The 12,646-nt window shown below is 40.5% G+C and overlaps 1 protein-coding gene across 2 annotated transcripts in view; it reads right to left on the minus strand.

The window, feature by feature from the left end:
* PDCD6IP (programmed cell death 6 interacting protein) overlaps nt 1–10,744 on the minus strand; it is a 28,776-nt gene extending 18,032 nt beyond the window's left edge. For both annotated transcript variants that reach the window (XM_030265217.2, XM_030265215.2), the window contains exons 1-3: nt 10,411–10,744; nt 4,415–4,469; nt 2,618–2,687 (exon numbers count right to left, since the gene is read on the minus strand). In XM_030265217.2, the coding sequence (XP_030121077.2) occupies nt 2,618–2,687; nt 4,415–4,469; nt 10,411–10,616 (331 nt within the window). In that variant the 5' untranslated portion in view covers nt 10,617–10,744. The remainder of the gene's footprint in view (nt 1–2,617; nt 2,688–4,414; nt 4,470–10,410) is intronic.
* Between the last annotated feature and the right edge of the window lie 1,902 nt (nt 10,745–12,646).

Consider the following 12,646-nt stretch of genomic DNA (forward strand, 5'->3'; position numbering starts at 1 on the left):
TTCACTTTTAAAACTACTGTTTCAGGCTGAAAATGCTGAAAAATGTCTTCTTTATAGATGTTCTGAAACAGTTCAGGATTTACTTAGTTAAAGCTTGATCTCACTAGGCAGCAGTACAGACTGTCCAGAAGCGACTCCTGCAGTACTCCATAGGCCCAGAGGATGGAGCCCACACTTCTAGAACTAGAAATACCTGAACAGGAACCATTTTGAATATTAATTGCTTTCAAAAGGTTAGCTGTCCTACACAAGTGCTTGAAAAGAAACATATAGTGTAGATATTATTTCCTACCAGTGTCAAAAAGTACCTAGACAGTCCTCTTGGAGAATACAGGAGTGACAACTAGTGAATTTTCAATTTCATAAACCCAGGTACAGTTATCCTTAAAACATGAAGGTACTCAAGATGTACATTTGTTTCACTTCACTGATATCCAGCCTCCTTAACAGCTACATATTTATCTAACACACCTCTGAAGCTCCTATTAGTGCTCAGTAATCTGCACCACGTTTTCAACAAGCAAACAAGCCTAAATCTGACATGGCATTCTTCCCACTTGTTTCCAAATGAGTTACACTGTCAGTCACTATTTTACCTAGATAATCTCCCTTCTCCAAGTTTATTTTCCAGAATTTTTCCAATAATAAGGTCTTGAATCCAGACAAAAGTTGTTTAGACTTGGAAAACACTAAAACTCAAGACAGGACAAAAAAATACGGCTTGAAAGTTTCTGAAGTGCAGAATTACTTTATACTCTGGACCACACCTTAAGTGTGATTTACTACAGCAATAAAAATTTTCCTCATCTGTTTACAGCACTACCTATTAACTTAGTCAATATATTTCAGATTACGTGTCATGCTGTGAACTCAGTCACTTTTCAAGCAGTCACAGTATCTGTCAGCTACCACTGTGATACAGACTTGGGATCCAGGGGAAGGTGGGAAGCAAATAGTTCGGCACCACAGCAAGAGCCAGAACTGTCAAGATGCATCCCTTCATCTAGTTGCCACAGAAATCTCAGGAGTTTTACACTGAATTTCCATCTGGAAACTCCTCTAAGAAGTCAAGAGAAAGTTTGCTTCTTTAAATACTGATAGCTTTGCTTTACACTGACAAACCTCACCACCAATTCCGATCTCCTTTTGTTAATTTCTTTCCACCAAGATCTGCTTTTAAGTTTCAAAATCACCCTTATCCCATTGCTTGTTAACTGAGCATTACTCACATCTCAGTTAAAAACGTCTTTGATATTTGACATAGAATGCTTCATAGATCTCTGGCCATCTACCTCACAGATTATTTAGAGTAGTATATAATTAACCTGCAGACAAGCAAGCTTCCTCAAGCTGCAATCACATCACATTTATTCAAATTACTACGGTAATCATCATTGTTATGGTTACTGATTTTTTTCTCACAATATTACAGGTCTCTAGTGTAATATCTTTACATCATACTAAACATTCTAAACTTTACAAAGGAACAGATTCAATCCTCATTAAATGTTAGGCCCAAAGAAGAAAGAACAAGCCAAATCCTGTGAAAAAGAACCAAAGCATTTTCAGGAAGGCTTCCAATTATCCAGGACTTCTTAGAATAGTTGGAACAGAAAGCAAGGATCACCAGAGTATGCATAGGTATATTGTTACAGAAATAGTTCACACGAGCACAACTGTTAGCATGTGTATTCAGAACACAGAAAACTGTAGACTTCCAGTAGTTGCTAACAGAAAGCTGTAAAAAGCAGGCAAAAGCTTTAATAAAAATAAAACCAGAGTGAAGTTCAAGCATCTTTTTCAGGCTTTGTCTGGAACTTCAAAATTGCAGTGGTCATCTTGCAATGCTGAACATGACGAACACTTAGGTATAAACAGAAATACTAAAGACTGATGACACACAACTGACCTGCTCCTCACTTACTCAAAGGATTTAGTCTTACTTCTCTATTGGCAAGTGTTCCAAATCCATTTCATGACCCTGAATTTGTGCAGAATTATCCTTCTATGACTAAACAAATCAGACTCAAACGCATTATATTCATGGGAAAAAATACAATTATTTTCTTTCCAAATGTTTAAATCTGTATGAAAATATTTCAAAAAGAAGTGATAGGAGTAATTTTGGAGCACAGGCAAATAATTCTATTCTCTTGAAAATGTGGTATCAAGACTAGGTTACTGAAGCCAGCTTCCATCACTCCCCTTCTGGCGCAGACTCACTCACTCATAAGCACTTTCATCTTACTCATTTAGAACAGGAAGGGCTGCATTACCCAAAATCTACTGAATCTTAATGTTAACATGAAAAATTTTGATTAGCATCAACTGGAGTTGTTCCCAGAAAACATCTGAGAAACAGACAGTACAACTACTATCAGACTCCACATCTATTTGTGCCTCTGGAAATGTAATATACAATCTCAATTTTGTAAAAATTCTTTGCATGGTGCTTATTTGTTCATTATCAATCTTAAAGTGATTAATCTGTTACCAATACAGTTCAATTCATTTGAAAGCTACGTTGAGAATGCTAGAAAGACATTAATTTGACTACATAAAAATATTCTCAAAGTATAGTATTATTAATACTTGTTTTTTTGGTACATTCACATACCCAACTTGGCAGATCCTCCAAAAAGTGATCCTTTATCAAAAGCATCTTTCCACGTAAATGTTACACAAACCTGAAAGTGGTGAAAAACAAAGATCTTTACCTCTAAAATCAAATATAATCTTCAAATACCCCAAATCTATGAATTTAGCCCTTATATTCTAATTGCATAAATCCTTTTATTTACTTCTTGGAACAGTACAAACGTTCAGGAAGTTTCAGGAAATCAACAAGAATTATTCAAAACAAAATTATGCTACATTTTTCCCTTCCTGTTAGTTTGCTCAAAACATTTCAAGTAGACAAAACAGAAATTGTCAGAATAATTTTTCAGCTCTGTTCATATTCTGAGCAACAGATAAATTTGTTTCTGAACAAGATACTCCTCTCCCCATAAGTCTGATGGTTCGGTATAATCACAGTTTAAGGAAATCACCCCACCAGGCAGTCTCCAGTGTGCCAAATTACCCATGTATTTGGATCTGTTGTGCAATACCAAAATCCACTCATTATTATGAGCGAATTCAATAGCAGCATTATCAGGAAATGCCCTCAGAAAAGAGAATGGAAGTAGAAACAGTGTGGTTTATTTATACTTCCAGCATATACTTCAGAGCAATGCAAATATTTCATTGAATCTGCTTTCACGTTCCACAATTCAATTCCTTATTCAACTAATTGTAGGCAACTGGTATCAAACCAGAAAAGATAACAAACTTCCTCAGTTCAAAGTGCTTGGGAAGAATCACTTCAGAAAGGGCAACAGTACTACTAGATGGTGTATTTTCCTTTAGCAGCAGTCCTAGTGCAGGATGTTCTGGTCCCCACCCCAGCTGCATTGCTGCTTCCACTGACTACTTCTCCCTTTAGGTGGAACAGTTTACAGACATGCAGATCTTGCTGTCTAAGTTTTCCAGTTTTCCTTGTCTCAAGGTTTGTAGATTACCATAGCAAAGGATTTGCTCACTGAAAACCAATGTGCAATCAAATGCAGCTACATGCAAAACTCACGTCAAAGTTAGAAATATGTTAACATTACTTATAACCTGTAAGACTGAAAGAAATTTCTCCTTTTAATCATAATATTACCGTTTATGTATGCTTTGTTGCTTTGATAAAGAAATACAATTTGTTATATTTGTAAACACATTGAAGGAAAACCTACACCTTTCTCCAACAAAATACAGATCTTTTCCAGTTTCCACCTGAAGAAGCTTTCAGTAAGGAGAAGTTCAGCTGAATTTCTCTCTAGAGACAACATGATTCTAAAGAAATAGGTCATGAAAAAAACCCCAAACTCTAATGAACACCATACCTATATAAAAACTATGTCATGCAGAAGCAGGAATACAGTGATAAGCTCTTAAATGGATTATTCTGTTGTGAAGGAAACATCTCTCCTGCTTCAAAATACAAAGATCATATTCCATCCACTTCTGTAGGTTTTCCCACAGAAATTACTAATTAAAACGCTTTAGAACATAGCATGAAATAGACTTCCTGGAAAGCAGAAACTTGAAGAGCCCAACCCTTTCTGCCCTAGACCACAGAGATCACCTAGCCAAAGCCAAAATGTTTCTCTATCTGTAAAACAAAGGCAATTATGGCCACTAGAGGTGAAGTTTCAGCATAGACTGTATGTGAGCATTGACTAGAAAATAAACAGAGATTAGGAAAATAAGGCTCAGAGAGATTAGCTGTCTTCTTCAATAAAAGTACTCATTAGAGGATTAGGTACAGGCTTGAAAGTCACACATCATAGGTGCCATAATTCAGTAACTGGTTTGGTAGTCTTCTTACCTGATTTTCAGAGAATGGAAACTTTGGTTCAATTGAACACAGCTGATCATAGTATCTAAAAAAAAAAAAAAAAGGAACACACAGCTATTAGATAAATGAAATTAATATTTTTGGTTTTTAAACTGGTATATAAGATAGGGAGAAGAGCACGAAAATCCTACACACAAGTAAGTTAAGCTCATTTGTAGAAATGGAGGATTTGCAGGATGGACAATTTCTGTCTAAAGGGATTTTTTCAGTAGAGGAACAAGTTCAGCAGGAGGTAGTTTTTCACAGATAACATGGGAACTCTGTCTCAGTCAGAAGTAAAACAGTATCACAGACAAAAGTCATCCAGATATCACTACCTGATGGATGGTAGATTAGAAAAAAGTATCATGCAAAGGAGTCCCTGTATATACATACAGGCAGAGAACAAGTACATTAAGTCATGCTGCAAAAGTAAATTAAGTACAGCATTTAACATAACATTAACATGCAACACTGTACTCTCCTTATCTTACCATTATAACCCAATTTCAATGTATTTGAACTAAATGCCATTTGCCTCTGCCAGTACCAGCTGGAGAGACCAATCATTGATAAAATTCTTCAGTTGTAAACTTAATTTTCATTGGAATATATTCTAGTAGTCACAGTGAATTAAACCCATAGCTTCTCCATGCCAGTATTTTGTCTAGTCACAGTGGAAGATGTTTAGGAAAGGATACCAGAAAGATAATATACTAAGTATAGCACAGTCCCTCACACAATCTACCCAGCTACAGTAAGGAATTCCAAGTTTTCCTGACTGGTGCCCTACACCTGTACCATTTGTTAAACATGACAGGCTGAATGCAGAACATGAAACCCTTAAATTGCTAAGAATACATAACATGTGAAGCTTATTTCCTATACCCTTCCTGCAGCACTGGCCATACAGCTATATGCTCAACAATATATTGGTCAAACTGTTTTATAAAAATTTTATATTCCCAATATACAAAACACCTTGCAGTAATGGTTTTCACAGTCTGTGAAACAGGACTAATGTTGTTCCCAGCTCCTTTCACTATTAAATACTGATCAGAACAGATACAGCCATGAGATGCATGTACAAGACCTGTGTTGTACAGACAATAAACGTTTGTTTAAAAATTCAAGAAAAATTTTCAAAATTCATATACAGTAAAAACAGTGATAGTGTATTCTTCAGTTAATTGCATCTGCCAAAGTATATCAGACTACAGGTTTCTGACTTCAAATGAGCCACTGCAATTTGAGACACAATATACCAAGACACATATACCAATATGTCAAAAGCTACAATAATCTGCAACAGCAACAGGACTTCCACCAATAACTGAATTGAAAGAAACTGCTTGTAAGGCTTAAAAAAAAAAAAAAGATTACGCAACTATTTACCATGATGGCAATTTTATCAAGATTAAACAATTTATCAACTTTGTGAAAGGTATAGTTAAAAATAATAACTAGTAATCCTGAAGATTACTGCAACCTGTGTATTTGAATATACTTCCTCCATTGCCTTAGTCTGGTCCCAACACATTTCTTTTAACATAGTATCACAAGGAAAAGGAGACTTTGCATGCTGTCTTCTCTAGACTCAATTCAATTTGTTAACCAAAAGCTGCCGCTAAAACCAAGCTGTCTTCTCACGTTCCACGATTACACTGTCCTCATCTGCCATGAGGATGGAGTAAAGGAGCAAAGCTTGTCAAACGTCCTTGTGAAGCCGGGTGTGCCCAAGCCTTGGCTCCCTGCAGACAGACCATTCTTTGTGTCAACATAACCACAGACAAAATAAGCCAGAGAGGTGTATACTCCTCCTAAAAAGGGCTTTTTGTTTGGTTGGTTTTAAACAAGTTCAGAATTTATGTCACTGTTTTCTTTACTATTTTAAGCATGTGATGTTATTTCTTCTTATTAGAGAACTTGAAAATCTACTCAAAATTTAAGAGCTCTTTAAAACTCTGCAGACAAAAAAAAACATCCCAGAACACAACCACGTAAAGTTTTTTACTTTTATAAATATTAAGGGTATAAATATAACAGTATGCATAAAACTAAATGTATAAAAATGGTAAATGAAGATGTTAACCACAGAACAGCGCAAAACCATCAGTACAAAACCAGAAAGTAACTACAGAGGGAAAAGCCACAATGGATGCACAAGTCAATTACACACAAAAGATGACACTAAATACAAATGTGTAATTTAAAACTAAATTTACAGTAATTTAAACTATCAAGATACAGATACACAGAGAAGTTTCATGTTTGGCTGTGCCAGTGAGGAACAACTGCAGCAGAGAAAGGAGAGGCACATGTCAGCAACACAGATCTAGTGCTCAAAATACAGCAATCTCTCATCAAAACTGGCATTATACACTCCTAAATGCTAGTAGAAAACAGCCATCAAATGAGTAGGAAGTCAAGGCTTAAATTAGAATTTAACCAAAATATATGTGCTGCATTAAACTCAAATACTGTGCCTCTCCAAAGAATCAGAAAGAAAAATCTCCTTCAAAAGAACATCAGAAAGACCAAAAGTCTGTCTTTGCTCTTAAGGTAAGAACCAGAGTCCTGAACTCACAGCTGGAAAGCAAAACTGCAACTTTCAGCCCTAAGGGAATTTGAATATTCAAAATAAAACCATGCACTCCTCCCACCCCCCTTCTTTTTCCTGACTTTCTTTTTTTAAAACAACTGCAGGAGTTGCTAGCAAAATTAAACTTGCACCAATATTCCATGTCTCCAGAAAAAGGAAATAAAATCCAGACTATCTTTAATACTGGAGGAAGCAAGGAATCCCTTGAAGCTATAATTATACTCAGAACTGAAAAAAGGCAAAACACCACTAAATCAAATCTGCTATGACAGAATTTAAGTGGAAACATCTGTACCAAGCTCACCTACATCACCTTCAGAGCACTCAGATTCTCACAAAACAAAGAAAGCTTGGAAACAGGCAGAGGTCTTTCCCAGTTACCCAGTGAAAAGGGGCATGGTCCATCTCAAATGCTTCACCAAGAGAAGCATTTGCAATCAGCAGCTGAACAGCAGCACACCACACGCTTTCAAACTTTATTGGTCAATGCTTGTCTAGGAAATGTGGCTGTTAATTTCTTCCATAAAAGACAAAAAAGGTCTGTAGTGACTATTCAGCAAAATAAGACTTCTAGAAATTACAAAACCATGGCAAATCCTAGATTAGTTGGTAGAAGACTAAGCCCTCATTTCTTAACAGTTAAATGGCCTACAATGCTCTACTAGGTATTACGGTCTATAAAAAGCCACAAGGAAGTAAAACTATGTAGTAGCAGCCACGTTCTAATTAGTTCCTCTAAACTTACTTCATCAACAAAGTTTGAAACTCCAACTTCAATGAAATGAAACATTAAGACTGAGTATTGCTCTTAAATACCAACAGGAAAACACTGGAAGTTGGAGAGGCAAGGAGATTTTCAGAGGAAACACAAGTCATTTAGGCACTCGTGTATCTCAGCTGGACACTTCAAACTTCTGGATGTGCAGACAGTTTAAAATACCTGTGCCTTAGAGAATGATTAAGAGAATGTATGTCAGAATACTCTTACAGAATAAGAGCAAAATCATTTTCTAGCAACTGTAACAAATATAAATGGTCAGACATGGACCAAACATTCATAACTTGTTAGAAATAAGGGAAAACACATATCTGATTTTATCTTCTCTTATTAACTTACAGTTAATTAAGACCCTCATCTTATCTCACTTCCACTTTAAAAGGAACAAATATTCCCAAGCAATACAATTAAAAATGCAAATGTTTTAAGAGAGGAACTTCTGCATGGGAGGGATATCATTTCATGTTTACATCAGTTTAGAGCTACATTCAACAGCTTCAGTCTACTTCAACAGTATCTGGGTCAGCTAAATTCATCTGCTGATAACTGATCACCAGCAGACAGAAGAGATTACTGCACGTGGAATTGACTCAAAGCTGGTAATTATGCAATTTTAAGTGGTTTCCCTTCATTATGCAGAGGGAAAATCTGAGGTGAAGTTGCATACTAGGCATAATCTGCTGGCTGTGTAAGAGGGAGGTCCTGCTCAGCCTCTTGGCTTTTCAAAACACTACTTTTATTTATTTTTGTACCATCTCTTGATGTTTATCTGACCCTCCAATGAACTCATTCAAGTTGCTCAGAATGCCATGCATACATTCTGCCTTCCGGAAAAGGTGTAAGGATCAGAACTGAAAAGTGGGCTGCCTTCTTTTTGTGCTGCAGAGAAAGTGTTCAGGTGAAGTTGCACAATGTGGCTGGGCCAAACAGGGAATTCAGACAGAGACTAACAACAAACCTAACTGGCACCTTCAGAAAAGGAAGCTCAATTCCAACATTCAAGGGAACATAATAGTATGGTTTTCAATTTGGCTAGCAAAATCCCTCTTTCAGTTCACAGATGCCCACAACTTCTCTGACCTTCAAAGGCATAAACACAAGTACCTTCAAAAGCATACACAGCAGTAGACAGAAATAGAACAAGGAGCTACAAAGCTACTGTAAAACACAATCAGCATAGTCAGAGCTTTTACATCCCAAATACCCATGTGAAGGGTTGACAATCATCATTAACTTATTCACAAAATTTGCCTTCTTTTGGGCAAGGCACTTGTTAAGTGGGTTTTGAATGTCTCCAGAAACGGAGACTCCACATCCTCCCTGGACAACCATGCTCTGTCATCTTCAACTTAAAAAACTTCTTCCTCGTGCTGAGGTACAACTTTCTGTGTTTGAACTTATGGCTATTGCTCCTCATCCTGTCACTGGGCACCACTGTGAAGAGACCTACACCATCCTCTTAAAACTCGCCTTTGAGGTATTTATCTGCACTAATACAATTCTTTCCAGTCTTCTCCAGATTAAATAGGCCCAGCTCCTTGTAAGAGAGATACTCCAGAGACCTATCATCTTTGTGGTCTTCCCCTAGACCCTCTCCAGTAGCTCCTCCTCTTTCTCCTCAACACTGCAATCCCTAAGTGTTTTAGGGAGATAGGACAATAGAGCTGTTAGCCCTAATGCAAGCTTTATGCACTTCAGCAGGCAAAAGGCACAGATTAATATTTTGCTCATCTAACCTATAGTAACTCCAGCACTACAGAGACTTTGTTAAACTTTCAGATAACAAACTGTGTTAAGCAGAAAAAAAGGATGTGACCCTGTAAATACATTAGGACTGTTTCTGCTAAACATAGAAAACAAAAGGAAATCACGCTGGTAACAAAATGCAAAAACAAATCCACACAACTGAGCAGGAAGTGAAAAGAAAGCTGTAATAGCAAAAGGTAACACTAAAGAGAAAGAAACACCAAGCCTCTATGAACCTCTATCAACCAAAAACAATAGGTACAAATTGGAAGGGGGGATATTTACATTCGAAGAAACTTCTTACTATGAGAGGGGTGAGGCACTGGCACAGGGACTTCTCCAGGGTTGTGGATGCCCCAACCCTGACATTGTTCAAGACCAAGCTGGATAGAAGGCCTTGAGCAACTTAGTCTAGGGGGACGTGTCCCTGCCCATGGCGGGAGTTCGCGGGGTTGGGACTAGATGATTTTTAAGCTCTCTTCCAAGCCCTTAACGTTCTTTGGTTTTACAATTTCTACCTACATCAAAGAGCTGCTGGCACGACACAAACACTGGGAAGGGGATGTACATGGGGACAAGGCCTCCCCGTCCCTGTGCTGCCATCATGTGACACCCCACGACACCCGAGCGACGCAGCGAGTGCCAGGGACGCCGGGATGCTGCAGGACACCGGAGCGCCTGCATCCCACAGGCCGCTGGAGCCGGCCCGGCAGCCCCGGCCGCTTCCTCCCGGCAGCAGAGGCCGCCCACACCTGGGCCCGCCCACACCTGACTCCGGCTCCGCCACGCCCAGGGCCCCGCGGGGAATCAGGGCCGGGGGAGACGGAGGAAAGGGGAGATGATGGGGGTGGGGGTCCCTACCTGAGGAGGGTCTCCAGCGCGCTCTCGTGCTTGTCGAGCGGGCGGCCGAGCGCGCTCTTGCGGAGCCTGCTGAGCTCCTCGGCGGCGCGGCAGTGCTCGGCCTGCGCCTCGGCGCCCGGGTAGCTCTGCTGAATGAACTTGCACAGCGGCTTGGCCAGGTCCACCTCTGAAGCCTTCTTCAGCTGCACTGAGATGAAGTTCGTCATGGCCGACGCCGGGAGGGCAGAGCCGCCGCCGCCGCTCCCCGCCGCAGCCTCGGGCTCCCCTTCCCGGTCCGCCGCCGCCGCCGCTGCGCTTCCGGGAGCGCCGCGCACGCGCGCGCCCTGTCCCGCCTCCCGCGCCGCTCTCCCGGTGCCGCCCCCGGAGCGGCGCCGCTCCTGAGGGAGGACGCGTTGGGACCCGCGAAAGGCGGGCTCTCCGGGCTTCTAAACTTTATGCTGTGTACACATATTAAAGAGACAAAGGCATCAGCGTTTAGTGGTTCTAAATTGAATTACTTTCTTATTAATTAGTACTCAAGTTCCTATTTGCTGGTTATAGCTGTCGCTTGTGGTGCTAATCAACCCACAGGTGCGTGGGTTAATTAGTGGGACCTGCTGAGTTCTGCCATCTTCACTCGTGGTTCCTCTTGTCCGGATAGATCGTTTTTGCATTATCTTCTTTTATTCTCAAAACGAAAGATTAGCCTAGTGTGCAGACAGACGGAACGACAGGATCGTTAGGGTTGGAAGGGAAATCATCTAGTCCAACACTCCTGCCAAGGCAGGGTCACCTAGAGTAGGTGACTAAGGAACATGTCCAGGTGGGTTTGGAATGTCTCCAGAGGGGACACTCCATGAGTGTCCTGGGTAGCCTGTTCCAGTACTCTGCTACCCTGAATGTGAGGTTCTACCTCCTTTGATGTGAAACTTCTTGTGTTTTAGTTTTTAGCCGTTGCTCCTCACCCTGTCGCGGGGCACCACCGAAAAGAGTTTGGCAGCATATGATGCTCACAATGCAATTACTTAATCATACCTGTCCTGCTACAGCTACTGATTAACAATTTCAAAAAAGGTACAAAATTTAATTCAAACCTTCAGGGACTCAGATCTCGATGGGCTCAATATCATTCCCTGCTCTAAGACTGTCTAGACTATGAGATGCAGGGTTCAGTATGCCTGGGACAGCTGCCGGAGGGGAGAAGGGCACAGTGCTCCCTCCCCAGATAAACTCCTGGTTGTCAGAGGGTCAGCGCATCAAGTGGGACTCCAGGAACGCAGTGACCTCAAGCACTTGAGATGTGACTGCACAGCTTGGCTCTGGCAAGGGAAAACCTCGGCAGCTGGGAACACAAGCTGTGACATGGCAGTGACAGCGGTGGCCTTGAGAAAAGTGGTGCAGCAGTCAGGCATGTAATGCCTCACCGGGTCCTGTTCTCAACTCACCCTAGGGGTTGGTGCCTTAAAGTGAAAAGTGGCTTCTCTGTAGCAAAAGTTGAAAATGTCTCTATTGGCAGAAAAATGAACAGATTCTTGTGTTGTGTTAATCATAGATCAGGTGTTCACATCACGCCTGCTTTCTGCTGACTCAGCCCAGCATGGCTCAGACAAGTGAAACAGGCACTCAGCCTGCCAGGCTGGCTGGTCTGGGGACCAAAAGGGAGTATTCAGCCCTTGTGCTCATCTCCCCCTTTCTTCTGTCCCTTGTTCCAGACAGCTAAGTCTCCAAGCCTGATATTTTCATAAGCCGCCAGGTGGTGACACCATAAAATGAATGGTAAAAGTGCTTTTACAATTACATATTTGTTCTCATGTAGCAGACCACAAGTTTTGCTGTAAAGCAGAAGATCATTCCGTACTGAAATTATTCTGTACTAAGTACAGTCTGTCATCTCATGAATATCTAAAGTGGTGTGGCTTAAGAGGAAAACGTAGAGCCTGGGAAATCAGTCTTAACCACTCCTGTTACCACTGGGAGGGGCAGCTTGTGCAGTATTAAATGTTCCTGAATGTGATCCGAAGATGCTGTGGCAGCAGCAGCCAGGCCTGCACAGGGGCTGATGGAGTTGTCCTCATTCTGCTGATTCCAGTCACCTTCAGTGGGGCCCAAGTGGGTATCCTTTGGAGCTCTGCCAGATTGCTTCTGCTACAAACTTTGCTGTAGTCACAAAATGTGACTATATGTTATATAGTCTATAATTTATATATATAGTCATACAACTATATGTTAACAGTTTCTAGCACCCCTGCACTAAGTA

This window comes from Taeniopygia guttata, chromosome 2, assembly GCF_048771995.1.
Source record: "Taeniopygia guttata chromosome 2, bTaeGut7.mat, whole genome shotgun sequence".
Classification (NCBI taxonomy): Eukaryota; Metazoa; Chordata; class Aves; order Passeriformes; family Estrildidae; genus Taeniopygia; species Taeniopygia guttata.